The sequence below is a fragment of the Bufo gargarizans genome, chromosome 1 (genome assembly GCF_014858855.1).
Source record: "Bufo gargarizans isolate SCDJY-AF-19 chromosome 1, ASM1485885v1, whole genome shotgun sequence".
NCBI classification, from domain to species: domain Eukaryota; kingdom Metazoa; phylum Chordata; class Amphibia; order Anura; family Bufonidae; genus Bufo; species Bufo gargarizans.
This window is the reverse complement of record NC_058080.1, coordinates 358,838,256-358,863,267: the sequence shown is the minus strand read 5'-3', so window position 1 is coordinate 358,863,267 and position 25,012 is coordinate 358,838,256. Positions and strand designations below refer to the sequence as shown.

The window sequence follows — 25,012 nt, the reverse complement described above, 5'->3', positions numbered from 1 at the left end:
ACTGTTCCAGTCCCTAAGTTCCAGAGGTACTGTGGCATGCGGCACAGTACACAAAAAAATCTGAGAGGCCTCCCTAGAGGGCAACCACTAAGAAAATGAGATAGCCATGCTCTCCCCAATGAGAACAAGTTGGTGGTTAAGTACAAAGTCAAGAGGGATGTCCTTTTGCTGACCACCATTCACAGCAACACCAGCTCCCCTGCCCCTGTACATGGTACAACCTACCACTGTCCCCAAACCAGACTGCATTCTGTACTACAATAGGCATATGGGCGGGGTTGAACTTTCAGATCAAGTTCTGAAGTCCTACAGTGCCACACAAAAAACAAAAAAGTGTGGTACAAAAAGCTGGCCGTGCACATTGTACAGATAGAGCTGCACAATGCGTACGCGCTATTTAGATCTAGAGGCCAGACAAGAACATTCATACAATTTCAAGAGGTGGTGATAAAGGCCTTAATCCTTACAAATCAAGCAATGGAAGGCCCCAGTACTTCTGCAAGTCACAGTGCCAGAATAAACTGAAAAATCATTGTAATAAATAATGAGGTTTAATTTTATTTTAACCCTTGCTATGCTAAACAAAAATCAGGACATTATTTCTAACTTGCCACCACTCCCTCATTTTCAAGCCCACCTAAACAAGTCGGCTGCTAATGTTTTTATAAATGTATGTTTTACTGTAACTGAAGCACACAGACACACAACAACATTGCAATTAAATGTTTTATATAAATAAAAGTTGAAATGCATTTCTCCCTCTATCAAGCCTGCCATGTGCACTTTTTAAATGTGATCAATTGGTTAGTGTTATGCTTACTATCTTTACTCACTCCAAACACTCCACACAGTTACTCTGCCCACTCCAACCTTTCCACAGTTAGGGTCCATTCACACATCCGTAAGTGTCACCTCAAATTTGAAGGGCAATTTCTAAACTGCGACTGTGCATTTTTTATATTTTAGAGACATACTATGCATCCAAATGTATTTCTGGGTTTTGTGATTCTCACAATATAAAGCTCTTCACTGTAGGATTTATCATTTTTTAACTACAACCATTTGAAGATGGCAACCGCCAATTAGGTGAGCAAGTTGGAGCAGTTTGTTTTTAACCACTCTTCTCTGCCCTTGCTGTAGAGCAGTGATGTCGAACCTTTTAGAGGCAGAGTGCCCAAACTGCAACCCAAAATCCACTTGTTTATCGTAAAGTGCCAACACGGCAATTTAACCTGAATACTACAGTCCAACATAGTATATCTTCCATGTACTTTATAATTTAGCTATAATATCCTGCCTACATTCAGTGCTCTGCCTGTGCCGTTCATAGTGCGCTCTGCGCTCATAAATGGCAGGAAAAGTCTAAGGCTTATTGGTACACCATAGACTTTTTTCACAGTGCGGGTGCCCACAGAGAGGGCTCGGAGTGCCGCCTCTGGCACCCGTGCGATAGGTTCGCCATCACTGCTGTAGAGTAAGTTGCCCTAGGAACCCAGGTGTGTGAGCAGCCAGCAGAGTGACAAAAGCTAGAGTGTGAGCTGAAAAATCAGGACATTATTTCTAAACGGTCACAACTCCCTCATTTTCAAGTCCACCTACACAAATCTTATATCAAATCGTTCAGCTATGCCAAACCACTACAAAATGTCCACGGGAAAGCCGTAGTCCTGATAGTTTTCACAATATGACCATTTGCTTGCAATTCATGCCGCCGATTGACATTCGTTGAAACTCCACTGTAGCCACCTTAAATTTTAAAGGCAATTTCTAAACTGCGACTGTGCCTTAATTTTTAATTAGAGACATACTATGCATCAAAACATAGGTCTGGGTCTTGCGATTCTCACAATATAAAGCTTTTAACTGTAGAATTTATATATAATAATTTAATTTATCTATATAATAAATTTTAAACTACAACCATTTGAAGATGGCAACCGCCAATGAAGTAAGCAAGTTGGAGCAGTTTGTTTTTAACCACTCTTCTCTGCCCTTGCTGTAGCGCGAGTTGCCATAGGAACCCAGGTGTGTGAGCAGCCAGCAGAAGCGGACAAAAGCAAGAGAGTGTGAGCTGAAAACAAAAATCAGGACATTATTTCTAACTTGCCACCACTCCCTCATTTTCAAGCCCACCTAAACAAGTCGGCTGCTAATGTTTTTATAAATGTATGTTTTACTGTAACTGTGAAGCACTTTGGGCAACAACACTGCAATTAAATGTTTTATATAAATAAAAGTTGAAATGCATTTCTCCCTTTATCAAGCCTGCCATGTGCACTTTTTAAATTTGATCAATTGGTTAGTGCAATGCTTACTATCTTTACTCACTCCAAACACTCCACACAGTTACTCTGCCCACTCCAACCTTTCCACAGTTAGGGTCCATTCACACGTCCGTAAGTGTTCTGTGAATCCGCAAATTGCGGATCCGCAAAACACGGACACTGGCAAATGTGCATTCCGCAATTTGCGGACCGCACATCGCCAGCACTATAATAGAAAATCCCTAATCTTGTCCGTAAATGGAGGACAAGAATAGGACATGTTCTATTTTTTTCCGGAAACGGAAGCATGGATGCGGAAGTGTAGATCCACAAATGCGGCCAGCACATTTCGGCCCCATTGAAAATGAATGGGTCTGCACACGTTCCGCAAAATTGCGGAATGGATGCGGACGTGTGAATGGACTCTTACTCCAGCCACTCCAACCACACAACAGTTACTCAAGCCTCTCCACACAGTTACTCCGCCCACTCCAGTTGTAGACTTTGGTGGAGGCAAGAACACTTTACACACAATTTCCCCAGAAATTGTAGCTTTTCTAGTTTCATATTAAAACTTCTGCTGTTTCTGACCTCAGTAGGCATGAGGGTGGTCTTATCATTGACTGACGGCCATCTACGTAAACAATTATAAAGTCACTGCTAAGATGGTTCTCTTGGGCAACTGAGCTCAGGAACAGCAGAGTTTTTACCAAAGAAAGTACAGGTTTTACTGAACCCTTTTAGTCTGCTCGGCTCTTTCTGCAGATTAGACACCATGTTCAATGTGGTAGGTTCTCTTTAATGGGATATTCCAGCATTTAATACTGATAGCCAATCTTTAGGGTAGGCCATCAATATCTGATCAGCGGTAGTCAGACATCCCACAACCCCATCAGCTGTTCCTGAGTAGCTCCATTCAATATGTAATGGTTACTGCAGTGTTGATCCCAGGCCTGCAGCAACTATCTCTGTCCACTACACAATGGAAGGAGCTGATGTAGTTCCAGGGCTACTAAAATGGCACAACAGATTTTGGCCATACAGGTATATTTGATAAACAATATCAGACAGTATGCAAAAGGCTAATGGAGCTGATCCTGCTGACATGCAATTTTAAAAAATAAAAATAAATAAATACTACCTTTTTTGTGTCCCATCCTTGTTTGTTAAGAGGTTTATCAGTTTCTGAAGAATTATCTTCCATTCCTGGCACAGTCAGAAGCAACACTGCATAAACATATTTAAAGGAAAAGAATCAGACATTTTACACAAGCAAGCAAATAATTTTTGTACATTTACACCGTAAGATCTGCCTCTATTATCTGGTAAAGTAATCTGAGGTACAACAGCAAATTCAGATTAATCCACAACCATCTACAAAGAGAGCAATGCATAAACAAAAGACTACTTAAAACACCAAGAATTGAAGACATTTTCTAAAGGCTCCTAAACACATTAGGTAAATGGCCAAACTTGCAGTTATGTATTGGGAGCTCCAGACTCTTTCAGATGATGTCAGGAAACAGAAGGAGCAGGCAAACCAAATGTTTTCAATCCCTTTGTTCTCCTGGGAGATAAGCAGGCTCCAGAGGAGTCTGGCCGCAGCTTTCTCTCAGCAATGATTGCAAAGAGGGGCCGCACAGTAACATGCAGATGACACTAAACTGTGTAAAGTAATGACACGGAAGAGGAGATTATACAGCTACAGATGGATCTGGATAGATTGGAGGCTTGGGCAGAGAAGGGGCAGATGAGGTTTAAAGTAAATGTGTCACCAACATTTTATTCTCCAGTTAAAACTAGTTGGTAGCACATCTCTTTTGTTTCTAATCTGTTACTTTCTGACTGTAGATTTTGTAATCCTTTTTCTGAACATGATTATGGGGGCAGCCATCTTTCCTGAGCTGTTCTTAACAGCCTTTAGAAAATTGCTTTACAGCAGCCATAATGGGCCATAGGCACAATGGCCTGGAGGTGTCCTCATTGACTTCTATGGGAGAGATTTCTAGGCATGCTCAGTGACCTGTACAGAGGTCATTGTACAAGGAAAGAAGAGATAAGTTTTGTCAAACATCTAATGTATCTGTACTGTATCACCTCTGTGTGTAGACAAGCAGGTAGAGTGATCTGTACAGAAGAAGAAGTGCTGCCTACTATTAGGCTAAAGGTCCCTTTACATGGGATGACGATCTAGCATGAGCCCTTACACAGAGAATGCTATGAATCACTGCTAACACCTCCCCTGTGTACAACTATCAGTGACTGATAGCTATGTATACACACACACATACATAGAGAATGCTATAAATTAGGTATTGACCGATTATCGGTTTTACCGATATTATCGGCCAATATTCAGGATTTTCAAAGTTATCGGCATCAGCATCTATTTTGCTGATAACGAATCGGGAATAAGGATTGCGCTGCTGTCAGCACGATCTGTGCTCCCTCAGCAGCAGAGGGGAGAAAGAAGCAGTTTCTCCCTCTCCCCCTGTGCCGCTGCTGCCACCAATGAGAGGGGAGAGAAGAGGAGGGGCTGTGGCCACTGCGCCACCAATGATGTTAACTCACTCATTCAAATTCAACAGGAGGCGGGAGCTGGCTGCAGAATCACCTAGCTGCACCCGACCTCTATGACAAGTAGCTGCCATCCGCAGCAGTTAACCCCTGCCGTACCTGAGGGGTTAACTGCCGCGGATCGCAGCTACCACTCAGAGGTCGGGTGCGGCTATATGATTCTGCAGCCAGCTTCCGCCTCCTGTATATGAATTAATGGGCGAGTTATCTATATACTTAAGTCTCTTCCACTCTACACCCTATTTGAGATATAGGGCAAAATCAGGATTTGTAGGCTAGGTACGAGGACAGGGAACCCCTACCATTAAGGGGTGTCCCTGGGCTGAGGTTCAGGGAGGGACATATAGGGAGAACATACAGTACAGACCAAAAGTTTGGACACACCTCATTCAAAGAGTTTTCTTTAATTTTCATGACTATGAAAATTGTAGAGTCACACTGAAGGCATCAAAACTATGAATTAACACATGTGGAATTATATACTCAACAAAAAAGTGTGAAACAACTGAAAATATGTCATATTCAAGGTTCTTCAAAGTAGCCACCTTTTGCTTTGATTACTGCTTTGCACACTCTTGGCATTCTCTTGATGAGCTTCAAGTGGTAGTCAACTGAAATGGTTTTCACTTCACAGGTGTGCCCTGTCAGGTTTAATAAGTGGGATTTCTTGCCTTATAAATGGGGTTGGGACAATCAGTTGTGCTGTGGAGAAGTCAGGTGGATACACAGCTGACAGCTGATGTCCTACTGTTAGAATTTGTATTATGGCAAGAAAAAAAAGCAGCTAAGTAAAGAAATTAAGGTCAGTCAGTCTGAAAAATTGGGACAACTTTGCTGAACACAGCAGCAGCTTGATCTTCAGTCAGAGTCATGAAGACAGGGAGCCGCTCCATGCCGACTGCTCCATAGAACAGAGGTTAGCTTGAGAAGCGAATACTTAACAATCCACAAACAGACTGTCACAGTCACTCTGCGCTGCCGCTGATAAAGGCTAATCCTTATCGTCTTTACAACCCTGATAACACTCAGGGGCCGCTGCTGGTGCTCCGTGTGAGCTCCCTGCCTGGGCTCAAAAACATTCTTAGGCCTCTTTCACACTACAGTATGTCCATTTCAGTGTTTTGCGGTCAGTTTTTCACGGATCCGTTATTCCGTTTTTTGCTTCCGTTGTGGTTCCGTTTCCGTGCCGTTCGGTTCCGTTTTTCCGATTGGCATAAACAGTATACAGTAATTACATAGAAAAAATTGGGCTGGGCATAACATTTTCAATAGATGGTTCCGCAAAAAACGGAACGGATACGGAAGACATACGGATGCATTTCCGTATGTGTTCCGTTTTTTTTTTTGCGGACCCATTGACTTGAATGGAGCCACAGACCGTGATTTGCGGCCAAATATAGGACATGTTCTATCATTTCAACGGAACGGAAAAACGGAAATACGGAAACGGAATGCATACGGAACACATTCCGTTTTTTTGCGGAACCATTGAAATGAATGGTTCCGTATACGGACCGTATACGGAACGCAAAAAACGGACCGCAAAACTGAAAAAAAAAACGGTAGTGTGAAAGAGGCCTTAATAAGGGAATAAAAGGGTTAATAGGAGCCGCTGGTCAAGACACTAAAAAGCCAGTGAACCATATCTCTCAATAATCGTGCTTAGTAGGAGATAACCTCCCCTCCTACTAAGCACGACTTTTGAAAGAGAGATGGTTCACTGGCTTTTTAGTGTCTTAACCAGCGCGGGCTCCTATTAACCCTTTGCATACTTAACATTATCAAGTGGTGAGATGACTGATAATCACCTCACAACTTGCTAATGGCTGCTGTTGCTGCCCAGTATCCCCCCCGCCTACCTACCTAACTTTCTCGGCGCATCTCCTATTTTATGCTGAAGTGGGGGGGGGAACCTTTTCTGGTGTGAGCCTGAAAAGTGCGATTGTGACCAGTTCCATCAGTTGGCGCACGTGCAGCGGTATGAGGGAGCACGCCGCCATTTGTACAGCCTACGATGCGGAGATGCCACCACGCTGGGGAGGCTCAGGTGTGGCTGGCAGTGAAGGTGTTAAGGCTGCAGGGCTGCCGGTCGTTAAAGTAACGTTAAGCTGATATAAGGGGCACCCGCGCAGCCCACCTGCTCCTTGCAGGACTCTGATCATGCACCCTCCCTATCCGCCCTTCCCAAACTATGGGCCCACTTACCGGCTACAGCCCCCCCCCCCCCTACTACAAACCCAAGGGGCCCTACTGGAAGCCTCCCTACAAGGGGGCCTATGAAGTATGCCCTTCCCTTTAACTGCCTGGATAACTACTGGTTATGGGCTCTGCTGTAGGCCTTGCTCAGCCAGCTGGGGCCGGAGTTGGGGCTGACTGAGCCGCTCTTACACCAAAGAAGTAGGGGTTCAGGTGAACCCCAGAGTGGACGCGTCTGTTCAGTGTTCACTGGGGCCCCGTACGCTGAAGAGCCGCAAGGGATGGGCCCTACTGTGCCATGCCACAACTGGGCAGCATGCCGGACTGCGTAACGTCACCTCAGTCCGCTTTCCCCGCACTGTAGCCAGACAAGTCTTATTTTTTATTATAATTATATGTATTTTACATTTGGCGACTAAAAAATTCATTTGGCTCCTGAATTTTTCAGATTAGGAGCCAATGGCTCCTTGAGATTTTTTTTTGTCTGGAGCACTGCATCTCTAGAACAACTGTTAAGAGGAGACTGTGTGAATCAGGCCTTCATGGTAGAATATCTGCTAGGAAACCACTGCTAAGGACAGGCAACAAGCAGAAGAGACTTGTTTGGGCTAAAGAACACAAGGAATGGACATTAGACCGGTGGAAATCTGTGCTTTGGTCAGATGAGTCCATATTTGAGATCTTAGGTTCCAACAACCGTGTCTTTGTGCGACGCAGAAAAGGTGAACGGATGGACTCTACATGCCTGGTTCCCACCGTGAAGCATGGAGGAGGAGGTGTGATGGTGTGGGGGTACATTGCTGGTGACACTGTTGGAGATTTATTCAAAATTGAAGGCATGCTGAACCAGCATGGCTACCACAGCATCTTGCAGCGGCATGCTATTCCATCCGGTTTGCGTTTAGTTGGACCATCATTTATTTTTCAACAGGACAATGACCCCAAACACACCTCCAGGTTGTGTAAGGGCTATTTGACCATGAAGGAGAGTGATGGGGTGCTGTGCCAGATGACCTGGCCTCCACAGTCACCGGGCCTGAACCCAATCGAGATGGTTTGGGGTGAGCTGGACCGCAGAGTGAAGGCAAAAGGGCCAACAAGTGCTAAGCATCTCTGGGAACTCCTTCAAGACTATTGGAAGACCATTTCAGGTTACTACCTCTTGAAGCTCATCAAGAGAATGCCAAGAGTGTGCAAAGCAGTAATTAAAGCAAAAGGTGGCTACTTTGAAGAACCTAGAATATGGATATTTTCAGTTGTTTCACAGTTATGTACAGGGCCTTCTAAAAAAATTAGCATATTGTGATAAAGTTCATTATTTTCTGTAATGTACTGATAAACATTAGACTTTCATATATTTTAGATTCATTACACACCAACTGAAGTAGTTCAAGCCTTTTATTGTTTTAATATTGATGATTTTGGCATACAGCTCATGAAAACCCAAAATTCCTATCTAAAAAAATTAGCATATCATGAAAAGGTTCTCTAAACAAGCTATTAACCTAATCATCTGAATCAACTAATTAACTCTAAACACCTGCAAAAGATTCCTGAGGCTTTTAAAAACTCCCAGCCTGGTTCATTACTCAAAACCGCAATCATGGGTATGACTGCCGACCTGACTGCTGTCCAGAAGGCCATCATTGACACCCTCAAGCAAGAGGGTAAGACACAAAGAAATTTCTGAACGAATAGGCTGTTCCCAGAGTGCTGTATCAAGGCACCTCAGTGGGAAGTCTGTGGGAAGGAAAAAGTGTGGCAGAAAACGCTGCACAACGAGAAGAGGTGACCGGACCCTGAGGAAGATTGTGGAGAAGGACCGATTCCAGACCTTGGGGGACCTGCGGAAGCAGTGGACTGAGTCTGGAGTAGAAACATCCAGAGCCACCGTGTACAGGCGTGTGCAGGAAATGGGCTACAGGTGCCACATTCCCCAGGTCAAGCCACTTTTGAACCAGAAACAGCGGCAGAAGCGCCTGACCTAGGCTACAGAGAAGCAGCACCGGACTGTTGCTCAGGGGTCCAAAGTACTTTTTTCGGATGAAAGCAAATTTTGCATGTCATTCGGAAATCAAGGTGCCAGAGTCTGGAGGAAGACTGGGGAGAGGGAAATGCCAAAATGCCTGAAGTCCAGTGTCAAGTACCCACAGTCAGCGATGGTCTGGGGTGCCATGTCAGCTGCTGGTGTTGGTCCACTGTGTTTTATCAAGGGCAGGGTCAATGCAGCTAGCTATCAGGAGATTTTGGAGCACTTCATGCTTCCATCTGCTGAAAAGCTTTATGGAGATGAAGATTTCATTTTTCAGCACGACCTGGCACCTGCTCACAGTGCCAAAACCACTGGTAAATGGTTTACTGACCATGGTATTACTGTGCTCAATTGGCCTGCCAACTCTCCTGACCTGAACCCCATAGAGAATCTGTGGGATATTGGGAAGAGAAAGTTGAGACGCAAGACCCAACACTCTGGATGAGCTTAAGGCTACATTCACACGTCAGTATTTTCCTATATCCCGATTTTCGGTCCGTTTTTTGCGGATCCGTTGTTCCTGAAAATGTTTCCGTATGTCATCCGTATAAATTTCAATAATCAAATAAAGTTGTTTGGATTTCTTTGAAAAATAAAATAAAAAAATAAAATAAAAAATTTGTTATGTGTTTCCAGGAACGGATTCCACATAAAACGGATGACATACGGAATGACATCCGAATGTCTTCCGTTTTTTGCGGATCCATTGACTTTGTATTGTACCAGGATCCGAATTTTGCGGAAAAGAATAGGACATGTTTTATATTTAAACGGACATGCGGAACGGAACAACGGAAACGGACAGCACATTTTTTTCCAGGACCCATTGAAAATGAATGGGTCCAGATCTGGTCCCAAAAAACGGAACAGATCAGGAAAGAAAAAACGGACGTGTGAATGGACCCTAAGGCCGCTATCAAAGCATCCTGGGCCTCCATAACACCTCAGCAGTGCCACAGGCTGATTGCCTCCATGCCACGCCGAATTGAAGCAGTCATTTCTGCAAAAGGATTCCCGACCAAGTATTGAGTGCATAACTGAACATAATTATTTGAAGGTTGACTTTTTTTGTATTAAAAACACTTTTCTTTTATTGGTCGGATGAAATATGCTAATTTTTTTAGATAGGAAATTTGGGTTTTCATGAGCTGTATGCCAAAATCATCAATATTAAAATAATAAAAGGCTTGAACTACTTCAGTTGGTGTGTAATGAATCTAAAATATATGAAAGTCTAATGTTTATCAGTACATTACAGAAAATAATGAACTTTATATACTGTATATAATTCCACATGTGTTAATTCATAGTTTTGATGCCTTCAGTGTGAATCTACAATTTTCATAGTCATGAAAATAAAGAAAACTCTTTGAATGAGAAGGTGTGTCCAAACTTTTGGTCTGTACTGTATATAGTAAAAAATATTAGGTACAAATGAAAAATAAAGATTTACAAACGAAAAGCTACACGTTCACAATAAACATGTTCATTTTCAGCAGATTTGTGTAGGAATTTTTAGTTTTTTCAAAAATGAAAATGCATTGAATATCGGTAGAAATTATCAGCTATAGGCCTGAAAGTTCACAGATTATCGGTATCGGCTCCAAAAAAAAATAAAAAATCTATATCGGTCGATCCGTACTATGAATCACTGATAACCCCTCCCCTGTGCACAACTATCAGTGACTGACAGCTATGTATACACACTTATACAGAGAATGTTATTAATCACTGATAACACCTCTGCCATGTACAGCCATCAGTGACTGACAGCTTTGTATACACACATACACAGGGAATGCTATGAATCACTTATAACACCTCCCCTGTGTACAACTATCAGTGACTGACAGCTACAGTATTGTGCTAATTAATGTGAACACAAGGATTTTTTTCGTACATATTGTTTATTGGAAATAAAACTATTCTTAGACCTATAAACAAGGTTTAAATACTATTATTTAATATGAAATATGTCCTCCCTTTTCTGTAATCACGGCTTGAACTCTGCTCGGCATGGAGTCAACTAGATTTTTACAATTATTCTTGATTGCCTCCTCTCGAAACCACACCTGAAATACTGCTTCCACCATCTTGTTTTTCGTCGTACAGTCCATCTTTTGTAATTTGGCCTCGCAGATCGCCCATAAATTCTCAATAGAATTTAGATCTGGCGAATTTCCAGGCCAGTCCAAAATGCTAATCACCACAGTCTTAGAAATATGGCATGGAGCTGAGTCTTGTTGGAACAGTGCATTGCTGTTGACTTGAACTTTCTCTAGCTCCTGAGCCAAACATGAGTATTTTAGTTATAGCAATACGTTTCGGTCAATTTTGACGGTAAATCATTTAACCTTATGATCGCCATTACTTACCGCCAAAAACAGGTAACCTAAAAATGATTATTTATTGTATGTTAGAGCGTTTTAGATATTTTGCAATAATATTCGATCATTTCTAAAATAATAAATTTCTGATCAATTCTAAATTTGTTTACGATTGTTTGGCATCATGGATATTACTCCAAGGAAAAGAGAAAATATCATCACGCTTAGCGAGCATACTTCAATGACACACAGAAGCATTGCAATGGAATGTGGTGTCAGTTTGGGTGCTATAAATAAACTATTAGAAATGATTGCAAAATATCAAAAAACACTCAAACATTACCTAAAAGCGATTATTAATTGTATGTGTTTTGGTGGTAAGTAATGGCAATCATAAGGTTAAATAATTTACCATCAAAACAACTGTCAGAATGGACATAACAGTGTTGCCATAACCAAAATACTCATTATTTGGTCGGGTTCACATTAATTCGTATGTATGTATACACAGTTACACAGAGAATGCTAGTAATCACTGATAACACCTCCCCCATGTAAAGCTATCAGTGACTGACAGCTATCTATGTATACACACACTTACACAGAGAATGCCATCAATATCACGGATAACACCTCCCACGTATACAAAAAAAAAAACATAAATGTATATATTACAAGGTTTAGGGAATCTTCTCCCAATTTTCCCAGCTCCATAACATATGTACAGATTGCATAGCATTTTGTGTAGACAGGTCCTATTTAATGACATGTCTTAAAGAGTTCTTAATAAAAAGACTTTTTTTGTGATTTAACCCCTTAAGGACACAGCCTTTTTACACCTTAGGACCAGGCCATTTTTTGCAAATCTGACCAGAGTCACTTTAAGTGCTGATAACTTTAAAACGCTTTGACTTATCCAGGCCGTTCTGAGATTGTTTTTTCGTCACATATTGTACTTCATGACACTGGTAAAATAAAGTTAAAAAAAATTTTTTTTTTGCACCAAAAAATACCTAATTTAACAAAAATTTGGAAAAATTTGCAAATTTCAAAGTTTCAGTTTCTCTACTTCTGTAATACATAGTAATACCCCTAAAAATTGTGATGCCTTTACATTCCCCATATGTCTACTTCATGTTTGAATTATTTTGGGAATGATATTTTATTTTTTGGGGATATTACAAGGCTTAGAAGTTTAGAAGCAAATCTTGAAATTTCAGAAATTTACAAAAACCAAATTTTTAGGGACCACTACAGCTCTGAAGTCACTTTGCGAGGCTTACATAAAAGAAACCACCCAAAAATGACCCCATTCTATAAACTACACCCCTCAAGGTATTCAAAACTGATTTTACAAACTTCGTTAACCCTTTAGGTGTTGCACAAGAGTTATTGGCAAATGGGGATGAAATTTGAGAATTTCATTTTTTTGGCTAATTTTCCATTTTAACCCATTTTTTCCACTAACAAAGCAAGGGTTAACAGCCAAACAAGACGGTATCTTTATTGCCCTGACTCTGCCGTTTACAGAAACACCCCATATGTGGCCGTAAACTACTGTACGGCCACACAGCGGGGCGTAGAGTGAAAGGTGCGCCGTATGGTTTTTGGAAGGCAGGTTTTGCTGGACAGTTTTTTTGACACCATGTCCCATTTGAAGCCCCCCTGATGCACCCCTAGAGTAGAAACTCCATAAAAGTGACCCTATCTAAGAAACTACACCCCTCAAGGTATTCAAAACTGATTTTACTAACTTCATTAACCCTTTAGGTGTTGCACAAGAGTTATTGGCAAATGGGGATGAAATTTGAGAATTTCATTTTTTTGCCTAATTTTCCATTTTAACCCATTTTTTCCACTAACAAAGCAAGGGTTAACAGCCAAACAAGACTATCTTTATTGCCCTGACTCTGCCGTTTACAGAAACACCCCATATGTGGCCGTAAACTACTGTACGGCCACACAGCGGGGCGTAGAGTGAAAGGTGCGCCATATGGTTTTTGGAAGGCAGGTTTTGCTGGACAGTTTTTTTGACACCATGTCCCATTTAAAGCCCCCCTGATGCACCCCTAGAGTAGAAACTCCATAAAAGTGACCCCATCTAAGAAACTACACCCCTCAAGGTATTCAAAACTGATTTTACAAAGTTTGTTAACCCTTTAGGTGTTGCACAAGATTTAATGGAAAATAGAGATACAATTTCAAAATTTCACTTTTTTGGCAGATTTTCCATTTTAATATTTTTTTTCCAGTTACAAAGCAAGGGTTAACAGCCAAACAAAACTCATTATTTATGGCCCTGATTCTGTAGTTTACAGAAACACCCCATATGTGGTCGTAAACTGCTGTACGGGCACACGACAGGGCGCAGAAGGAAAGGAATGCCATACGGTTTTTGGAAGGCAGATTTTGCGGGACTGTTTTTATTGACACCATGTCCCATTTGAAGCCCCCCTGATGCACCCCTAGAGTAGAAACTCCAAAAAAGTGACCCCATTTTAGAAACTACGGGATAAGGTGGCAGTTTTCTTGGTACTAGTTTAGGGTACATATGATTTTTGGTTGCTCTATATTACACTTTTTGTGCGGCAAGGTAACAAGAAATAGCTTTTTTGGCACTTTTTTTTTTTGTTATTTACAACATTCATCTGACAGGTTAGATCATGTGGTAATTTTATAGAGCAGGTTGTCACGGACGCGGCGATACCTAATATGTATACAATTTTTTTTATTTATGTAAGTTTTACACAATGAATTAATTTTTAAAACAAAAAAAAGTTTGTGTCTCCATAGTCTAAGAGCCATAGTTTTTTCAGTTTTTGGGCGATTATCTCAAGTAGGGTCTCATTTTTTGCGGGATGAGATTACGGTTTTATTGGCACTATTTTGGGGTGCATATGACTTTTTGATCGCTTGCTGTTACACTTTTTGTGAAGTAAGATGACAAAAAATTGCTTTTTTTACACCGTTTCTTTTTTTTTTTTTATACGGTAGTCACCTGAGGGGTTAGGTCATGTGATATTTTTATAGAGCCGGTCGATACGGACGCGGCGATACCTAATATGTATACTTTTTTTTATTTATGTAAGTTTTACACAATGATTTCATTTTTGAAACAAAAAAAATCATGTTTTAGTGTTTCCATAGTCTAAGAGCCATAGTTTTTTCAGTTTTGGGGCAATTATCTTGGGTAGGGTATGATTTTTGCGGGATGAGATGACGGTTTGATTGTTACAATTTTGGAGTACATACAACTTTTTTGATCACTTTTATTAACTTTTTTGGGAAGTAAGGTGGGCAAAATTTCAATTTCATCATAGTTTTTAATTTTTTATTTTTATGGCGTTCACCGTTTGGGTAAAGTAACATGACCGTTTTTTAGATCTGGTCGTTACGGACGCGGCGATACCAAACATGTGTAGGGAATTTCATTTTTTTTTTTTTTAATCAGTGATAAATGTGTTTTTTGATTTTTACTTTATTTTCACTTTTTTTCACTTTCTTTTTGACCCAGACCCACTTGGTTCTTGAAGATCCAGTGGGTCTGATGTCTGTATAATACAGTACAGTACAATATATATTGCACTGTACTATATTTTACTTACACTGAACAGATCTATGCTTTCAGCACAGATCTGTTCAGCACCATGGACAGCAGGACGCCTGAGAGGCGTCCTGTTGCCATGGGAACCTTCCCCGTCTGCTCAGTTATGGTCAGAACTGCGCAGACGGGGAAGGGTAAGGACGGGGCTTGGGGGGCTGCCTGGGAGCTCTCTCCCTCTCCATTCGGGGGGGCTGCAAAGGTACAGCAGCCCCCCGATGGGAGAGGGAGGGAGCTCCCTGCGCTGTTAACCTTTTCCATACAGCGGTCCGTACGGACCGCGGTATGGAAAGGGTTAAACGGCTAACATCGCAGCACAGATGTCAGCCGTTTATACCAGGGTGCCAGCAATGTGCTGGCACCCTGGTATACCCACTAGACGCCAACGATTACGCAATGGGAGGCGGGCGGGGGATCGCGATCCCGCCTGCCGCACCGCCCGCCTCCCGCAACCCTCCCCCTGCACCTCCCACCGGGCAAAAATCACTAAGGGGTGCAGGGGGGGGGATACAGATGCATTTCAGGAATACTAAAGTTTCTGATCCCCGCGGTCCCTTCAGAAACTGCAGAAATCGCAGCAAACCGCAGGTCTGAATTGACCTGCGGTTTGCCGCGATCGCCGACATGGGGGGGTCACGGGACCCCCCCGCGCATTTAGCCTAGGTGCCTGCTCAATGATTTGAGCAGGCACCGGGTTCCGATCACTGCCAGCCGCACGGCAGTGATCAGAAATACACAGGGCGTACATGTACGCCCTGTGTCCTTAAGTACCAGGGCACAAGGGCGTACCTGTACGCCCTATGTCCTTAAGAGGTTAATGCATGTGGTGGTTAAATGGTTATAACTTTGTTAGACTACCAAATTGGTGACTTTAATTGACAGATTTTTATTAATATGTTTTCAGCAATTTTGTTTCTTAGATTTGAGGAAAACTGCAAAAAAAATTGACTTTTTCAAGCTATAGCTTTTTATTCTTTAATGAGCGTTGAATCCCAGGAACAGCAGCGGCGTCCGAAACAGGAAAGATGAATTGAAATTATTTTTGTCTGATCTGAAGTCTGTTTGGGGGTCTATAAGCTGGGGTCAATTAACATTGGGGGTCTGTGGTGAGATCGGATTAACATTGGGGGTTTGATCTGAGCTCTGATTTACATGGGGGGGGGGGGGGGAAGTCTGATTAAAAGCATCTTTTTTTCTTATTTTCCTCTTCTAAAATCTGAAGGTGGGGTCTAAAGGGCAGGTGCATCTTATAGGGCGAGAAACAGTTATTTTATTCTTTGGGTTGATACAATTATGTTCCTATCAAATTTATGTTTCATCATTTTAACACACAAAATCTAAGCTGTAGTTTCCTTTGGTGCCATTTTGGTGTACTTACAAAATCTTGATCACTTTTTATTGCATTATTTGGGAGTTGGCTAAATGATATGAATTCTGTAAATGTTTTAAATTTTTTATGGGATTCACTGTGCAAAGGTAAATATTGTACAAAAGTATTAACAGGCACCCACTCATCATGAAATGTATCAGGGGTGTGTGTGTGTGTGTGTGTGTGTGTGTGTGTAAATATATATTAGTATCCATTTATTCATGCTAGTACAAATGATATCATGTTTTATTCAGTTGAGCGATTACAATACAAAATTTGTATAGCTCTTTATGTTTTACTTTTGTATATATACACATACAGAGGTGAAACTCGAAAAATTTGAATATTGTGCAAAGTTCATTTATTTCAGTAATGCAACTTAAAAGGTGAAAGTAACAGACTCATTACATGCAAAGCGAGATATTTCAATCCTTTATTTGTTATAATTTGGATGATTTTGGCTTACAGCTTATGAAACCCCAAAGTCACAATTTTGAGGTACCATTTGCTCAGGGGGTATAGATTAATTAGCTGACTAGAGTGTGACACTTTGAGCCTAGAATATTGAACCTTTTCACAAAATTCGAATTTTAAGCTGCATTAATGCAATTCCTTTTAAATTTGCATTACTGAAATGAATGGACTTTTGCACAATATTCTAATTTTGAGCGTTTCACCTGTATATATAACTTTTTTTTTGTAGGACGAGTGGTAGTTTTTATTGCCGCCAATTTGGGATACCCACAAGTTTCTGATCACAAGGCAGGCTTGGCCATCATGAAGTCTTTCGAAGCTCAACAGATTACCTAATGGATGCCAAAAGCAAACACTGGTACTAAATGGATCAATTCCTGGTGTCAAACACTTTCCTTTTCTCATAGGCTGTGCTTACAAAGAACTAGTAAACTCATGAGCAATTTATGGTTACTACATCAGTACCTCTCTTCTGTTGAATATTCTGAGAGCTTCCACTGAAGGCTTCTTGTTGACTGGGGTTCATTGCACTTTGATGCAACGCAGAATCTGAATTCGTTCTAAAGGTTAGAAAAAGAACACATTGAATATTCAAAAGCAAATCAATTCCTAGATAATTCTTCAGATTAACTTACTTTTTCCAAAATAATATTTCATGTAAAAAGGCAAAAACTTAATCAGTAGGAGGTAATGACTACAAAAACTACCAAGACTCAAAACAGCAAAAGATAATGTTGATTTTCTCTACTATTGAGTCCCTTTGCATGGGCTGACTTCAGCCCTGAATGACTGTTGATCAACAATATAAAAAGTCTATCAGCACTCGTTCAACCCTTTCACCCCTGGAGGGTTCTTGATTTTTGCGCTTTCGTTTCAGTTCCTGCCTTTTTTATTTTTCTGTTCACGTAGCCATAGAAGGGCTTATTTTTTTGCAGTTAAGTTGTACCTTCTAATTCCACCATTTAGTCATAAAAAGTAGTGGGAAGCAGGGGAAAAACTCCAAATGGGGTGGCATTGGGGAAAAAAACGCAATTCCACCAAAGTTCCCCATGTGGAAAAATTGACCTGTGTGTTTCATTCTCTGGGCCAGTATGATTATAGCAATACCACACTCATACAGTTTTTCTTGTGTTTTAATACTGAAAAAATAAAATAAATAAAAAAAATTTTTTCTCTTTTCATCGCCATATTCTGACCCACATAACTTTCTAGTTATGTCTATGGAGCAGGGTAGGGGTTCGTTTTTGCAGGACTGTGTGTAGTATTTATGGATATTATTTTGGAGTGTGTGATTTTTTTTTATAACATTTTATTCATTTTTTGGGGGCAAGTGAAGAGATTTAAAAAAAATTGTGAATCAGCTATTTTGATGTTTTATTCCCCCTATTACGCCATTCGCTGTATGGGATAAATTCTTATATTTTAATAGTACAGGTGCTTTGGGACAGAGTAATGCCCATGACCATTTTTTTTTTATTCTGGGGAAAGTGGGGAGATTTACATTTTTATAAAAAAAAATTATCTTTCTTAAAAAAATGTAAAAGTTTTTTTTAGCCTCAATAGGAGACTACAATATAAAACATTCTGATTTATTTTTAGTTCAATAGAACTACAGTCTAAGCTTAAAGAATAACGCTCATATTATTTTAGATTTGCTAGTTTATTTGCTAGTTTATTAGAGCTAGGCATGTACACCTGAGTTAGTCTGCCAATGATTGCCAAAAGATCTGTAATTACCTTATAATAACAGCTTTCATTTATGTTCCCTGTCCCTTTCCACTGCTCCCTTATAAGATGGCTAGGAAGACAGAGGGGCGGTCCTTCACACTGCATGCCTGCATTAGGCTTTAGAGTGAGGAGGCGTGTCTCTCAGTAATCCAATCTGATTGGCTGGCAGGAAGTTGCTGGCTACAGCATGTTTGTATGTGACCTGAGAGAATGCAGTTTTGGCCTCAGAGAACTGGCAGAGGAGCCATCTTGAGAAGATCCTCCTAATGTAGGATTCAAAACAGCCGTAACTAAGGGGAAAACTCGAGGAAAACAGTAGTTAGTGAAATAACTAAAGATTGCTTTATTCATAATGCTGCTGCAGCAGTAACATGTGCTAAAATAGATTTTTTGATGAAAATATGACAGTTAACATTTAATTTGCAGTTATCCTATAGAGGCCTGCCAGCTGCAGCTCGGTTTCTTCAGAGAAACCCAGTGCTTCAAAAAGAAGAAACGCCCCCCCCCCCCCCCCGCCAAAGCAATCGCATCGCGATAATCAACGATTGCAATATGGCTACGATTACTTTTTGAATGAAGCAGGCGGCGCGGGACGTAGCAAGTGACGCGTCACCCGCCCGTCCTCTCTTCTACGGAACTTAGTTGTAAGTAATACAGCTGGATTACACATGATTATTATAGCTTAACAGTGCCTACAGATTAGATAATACTATACAACAGTGAGCGGGGCTGGTGCATTAGAATACAGGGACTGCACCGTTCCCCACTGTTTTTCCTAATCCAGATGCTGGCCCCCAGGGGGTCATTCACACTGCAGGGACACAGTTATTGCGGGGGGGGGGGGGGGGGGGGGGGGGTCTGTGGATGGCACATAGCATAAGATGCTATATATGTGTCATCCACAGATATCCCCCCATAACAGTGTCATCCACAGATCCCCCCCCCCCATAACAGTGTCATCCACAGATTCCCCATAATAGTGTCTTCCACAGATCGCCATTAGTTTAAAACCCACCAAAAGCACACCTTTTGGTTCAAAATATTTTTTTCTTATCTTCCTCCTCAAAAACCTATGTGCGTCTTATGGGCAGGTGCATCTTATAGGGCGAAAAATACGGTATATTACCTTATATTGCTGCTGCTGACTGGTGTTCTTTAAAAAGTTCCTGTTTGTTCAGTATTCGGAAAATCTTATTTTAATGAACACATGCTCTTATTTCTATTCTATTTATCTGTTCTGTGCAGTGCTATTAAGAAAATGGCAAGCTTTGTATTTTGCACTTTTGCAGTAATGCAAATGTTATTTACTTTAGTAAAATATGTTTTATTTTGAAAAATACTGTGCATTTCCGTTATTGAGTTGAGCATAACTATATTTCAGCATTATCAGTCATTTGTGTGTGCGCTTTTGCTTTGAAAATCCAAGCAAATAGACTTCTAGCACAATTCCCTTAAAATATCGCATCACATATCGTTATTGCAATTTTTAGGCCACTTGTGACAGAATAGCTCAATATTTTCAATAAAGACCAATGCAAAAATTTACTTTTAGCCCAAAATGAGTAAAGTTCCAATGAAAAACTGCCCCAAAGGTGTACATAGATTTTAAGGTCGCTTTACATTGGTCAAGAATTGGCCAAATAAATAGCTAAGAAGCTTTCGTAGGAATGCTCGTTAGTGAATATCTGCTAATTTTAAGGTGCGGACACAAAAAATAGTTTGTTGGCAGCAGATCGTGCAGTCTAAACTCTCTCTGCTGCCTGCAAAGAATGATTCTGTATAGAGACGAGTGATGGCATTAATGATTTCTCCTCCCCATACTCTGGAGATCACTGTATGCAATAGCAGCGGTCTCTTTCACCGACAAACGATTGCTGACGTGCTAAATTGTTCCATGTAAAAGGGTCTTTAAATATGAATTTCAAGTTATAAAACATATTTGAGAAGGCATAAATGTACTAGTCCAAAAATTATAGCAGCAAGCACTGCCACTACTTCCTTACACAAATGCATAACATTTTTGGCCTTATAGCCACATTAGTTTTTTGGGGTTTGTTACTAATTCCTAATAGCTAAACATCTTTTTTTTTTTCTAGCTTATAAAAGAAGAAAAATTAAAACATTTCTAAATCACCATTTATTGGTAGGGCATTTTTATTTTGAGCTCAATGAGAATCTGCAAAAACTAGAGTGCCTTCTGACCGTATAATGGAGAGGAAACAAAGAATAAGCAGAAAATAAAAGAAAATGATTGCTGTGTTGCATACAGTAAAATTCCTTTAACGAGCATACTGGCCGTGAACCCTACAGGGAAATATTCGGGTGGGCCAATAGCTGTTCTCATGGCCGCCCACCAGGTACATAATTTAATTCTCAACATTCATTAATTCGAAAAGCATCAGATACTAATGCACCTGGCCATTTTGCGCTGTACTATGGTAACACTGTCCAGGCCTACTTGTGTTGCTTTGCCTTCTGTCAATACGGGCCTGCGTAAAACATGAGGCTCCTGCTCTTTAACTTGCCTTTGGATAAACTTTTGAAATTCTATTATTTCAGATTATTATTCCTAAAAGCAGCAAACCCAAACAAAAAGGACATCTGTTAGGATAAAGCATTGAAAGGTTGTAGTAGTACCAGCACCCGGAAAGTCTCCTGCACCAACCTTTCCCACAATTATTCACTAGTCAAGAACATCTCATAATATGAGGAGGTATTGGAAGTTGCCAAAATTACAAGGAAAACATCAATCTAAACTAGTGGATGTCTCTCGCTACCTAAAAGACTGACCTATTCAAAACATTGCCCCATGATGGCTTACATTGAACAAAGAGCGACCATTTCTATTCTTTCTAACTTTTGGATACATCAGAGATCCAGATCCTCTCCCCTTCAGAATTAAACAGTTCTCAGAATTGGTCATTCACACTATTTTGATAGCTATAGAGTCAAAGTCAAAGTGGTATTCTGGCCTAAAACAACTACAAACTATCTACTGGATAGGTAATAAATATCAGACTGGTGGAGGCAGAACCACGACAAGGAAGAGTTTAAAATGCAGTGGCGGTAGAGCATGTGTGCCGTTGCTCCCATTAAAATCTATGAACAAGAGGTTTTTTAATATTATCACTGATTGGTGCATGTGAAACATATTTTATACTAGACAAGCCTAAAAGAAATTAAAGGAGTATTTAGTTTACATTAAAGAGGGTTGTCTCACTTCAGCAAATGGTGTTTATCATGTAGAGAAAGTCAATACAAGGCACTTACTAATGTATTATGATTATCCATATTGCCTCCTTTGCTGGCTTCGTTCATTTTTCCATCGAATTATACACTTTTCATTTCCATGATTACAGCCACCCCACAATCCAGCAGTGGTGGTCCTGCTTGAACACTATAGATTACAAAGTGGTTGTAACCATGGAAACGAGCAGTCTATAATGTGGTGGAAAAATGAATCAAGCCAGCAAAGGAGACAAGATGGACAATCACAATACATTGGTAAGTGCCTTGTATTAACTTTCTCTACATGATTGCTGAAATGAGGAAACCCTTTTAAGTTATCCCCTAACCATAGGATAGGGGATAACTATTAGATCGGTGGGGGTCCTACAGCTGGGATTCGGCTATGTACGGAACTCCCATAGACATGAATGGAGCAGCCGTTCACATGCCCGACCTTGCTGTAAGGAGCTTTGTCGTTGGTATTTTCAGGCACAGGCGTTAATGCAACCTCTTGGTCCAAACTATTAAAGTATTACATTTTTATCTGTGAACATATTGAAGAAAAAAGGAATCCTAAAGCCAGAATTGCTATTTTCTAGTCAATTGGCCTTGGAAAATAAACAACCAGGTCCCAAAATGGTGCAGATAAAAACTACATCTTATCTTGTAAAAGAAATTAACCTTCACACAGCTCTATTGATGGAAAAATAAAAGTTTTAGGTGTCAGAATATGGTGACACAAAGGTTTTTGTTTTTTTTAATTAGGGGCAAAACAAAATCTAGGAAAATCTGGAATTGCCGAAATCATACCAACCCAGAGAATAAGTTGTCATGTAACTTTTACTACATACTGAACTCCGTAAAAACAATACCCTAAAAACTGGAGGAAGTGTTTTTCCCTTTTGCAGTCCACAAAATTTTTCCACAGTGTAACAAAACATTAAATGGAACTTTAAATAGCACCGCTAAAAATCAAAACTTGTCCTGTAAAAAATTAAGGAAGCTATGTTGGAAGGAATGGAGGAAGAAACAAATTGGTTGTGGCAGGACTGGGTTTATAACAAAGGAATTACAAAATTTAGAGAAGGAAGGGAAACACATAGAGCAAGCCAGTAAGTGAAACTAGGAGACAATGCACAAACCAATAAATAACATGGTAGAGGTGCACATAACCTTTAAGAACAGTCAGGACTGAATATAATTCAAACACAAAATTTATTTTAAAAAAACCAAACCTACCGTCTCCAGCTGGTATCAGGGGGAGGCGATAAATACACAGTTCCATAGGGGCAGCTGTCTACGTATGAAGCAAGTCAAGGAATAAAGCTTAAACATCAGCAAAAGTATTCACAGATTTACTACCAAGGAGGGAAGTAACATGTCATGACTGCACTGCAGCTAGAATATATCAGCTACAGCTTCACATCACATTTCACCCTTTCCGTTCTCCTGCTCCATTTAGGAAGGGACGGAGAAGGCACATAACTGAGCCAAATGGAGCCCAAGGACACAATAGACTATAATGGAGTCCGTCATGTTTCCGCTCAGAAGATTATTTTGGAGCGGAGACAAAGGTACTGCATGCACCACTTTTGTCTCCGCTACAAAATCATCTTCTGAGCGGAAACATGACGGACCCCATTATAGTCTATAGGGGGCTTAGGCTCCATTATGTGCCTTCTCCGTCCTTTCCATTTAGGAGCAGGAGAACGGAAAGGCTGAACGGTGATGTGAACGAAGCCCAAGATCTTGATATCACAGTAAAGCCAAAATATTAAAGGGTTATTCTGGCATATAAATATTAACTTGTACCTAAACTTTTAAGAACACTTTATTAAAACTTCTAGTAAATGGGCAAACAATATTTGTTAGTCACTTTTTTTTCATGCACAGAATCTGTACACCCATAAAGCGCTGCAGCCATACTGTAAGCACTGTACAGGCAGGAGGAGCTCCACAGAACAGCGCTACTCGCTAAAGCCTGGCATACAAGTGCTATCAGCAGAGCAATGTCTTATATCAGCTCCTGGCCTGTGCTCGCTCAGCTAACTAGCAGAACGGGAAGAAAAGAAAAAGTGAATTACTAATATTTTGGACCATTTATGCCAATTTTAATAAAATGTACTTCATTTAGGAAGATTAACTCTTATTAAAAGTATGTGGTATAAAGTACAAAACCATTATATAAAGTAATTGAATCTTTTCATCAGTTTCCACCCAATTTTCCCCACTTTTTTCAGAGAAGATATGGGCCTTTTAAAACCAGCTAAGGATTAGGTCTCCTGCACACGACCATATCCGTTTTTGCGGTTCACAAATTGCGGATCCACAAAAATGGATAACAACTGTGCACATTCCGCATTTAGGATAGGTTCTATTTTTTATTTTATTTTTGCGAGGACAAGGAATGTAAATATAGATGCGGAAAGTACACTGTGGCCGACAATCGTTCATCCCCCATCCACTGGGCTGAGTGAAAGGACCTAAATAAGGGACGATCAAATTGCATATCATTACTTGGCCAAACATTACTGCCTGTGTGTTCCCTGTCACATACAGTGGAGAGCAATATCTATATTTTTTTATTTTTATCTGGTCAGTATTGTTGATTTTGTGAAGGGTCCATTCACACATCCGCAACTGTTTTGGGGTCCGCAAATTGCAGATCCACAAAAGACATACACCCCGGCCGTATGCGTTCCATTTTGCAGACCGCACATGGTCGGTGTCCCTGCTTTGCGGACAGGAATAGAACCATGTTCTAATTTTTTGCGTCTGCATTGATTGCAAGTCTGATTGTTTTTATTTTATACGTTTTGTTTCACAAGACATAACTTTGGCCTTTTCCTAATGTGCCAGGTAACTAAATAAAAAAATAAAATAAAAATATATAGGGAAGAAGGTATAATATGATTCACAGCGTATCTGCACCTGCCTGTTTATTTCACTTTGCAAGGTGCTGACTAAATTAGGCTTTTGCAATGTAAACAAAGACTGGCAGGGGATAACCCCTTCGCGCATTTGGACGTTACTGTACTTTCAAATTGCAAGTAATTTACTGCATTTGGACAGTCACGTCCAAACTGCTTAACGAGAGCAGAGACACCGTGGAAGCCGACAAAGGACCAATACGAGTGGTCCCTTGCCGGCAAGCACTCTGATTGGTTAGTCTGCAGAGACTAACCAATCTAAGCACTTTAGTGTAAAAAATGCCGG

At 40.6% G+C, this 25,012-nt stretch overlaps 1 protein-coding gene across 2 annotated transcripts in view; it reads right to left on the bottom strand.

Moving 5' to 3' along the window:
• The window catches only part of CRTC1 (CREB regulated transcription coactivator 1), a 148,023-nt gene that overhangs the window by 52,649 nt on the left and 70,362 nt on the right, over window positions 1-25,012 (bottom strand). For both annotated transcript variants that reach the window (XM_044283337.1, XM_044283347.1), the window contains 3 exons: window positions 23,036-23,097; window positions 17,306-17,400; window positions 3,406-3,491 (listed from right to left, as the gene is read on the bottom strand). In XM_044283337.1, coding sequence (XP_044139272.1) covers window positions 3,406-3,491; window positions 17,306-17,400; window positions 23,036-23,097 — 243 coding nt within the window. The remainder of the gene's footprint in view (window positions 1-3,405; window positions 3,492-17,305; window positions 17,401-23,035; window positions 23,098-25,012) is intronic.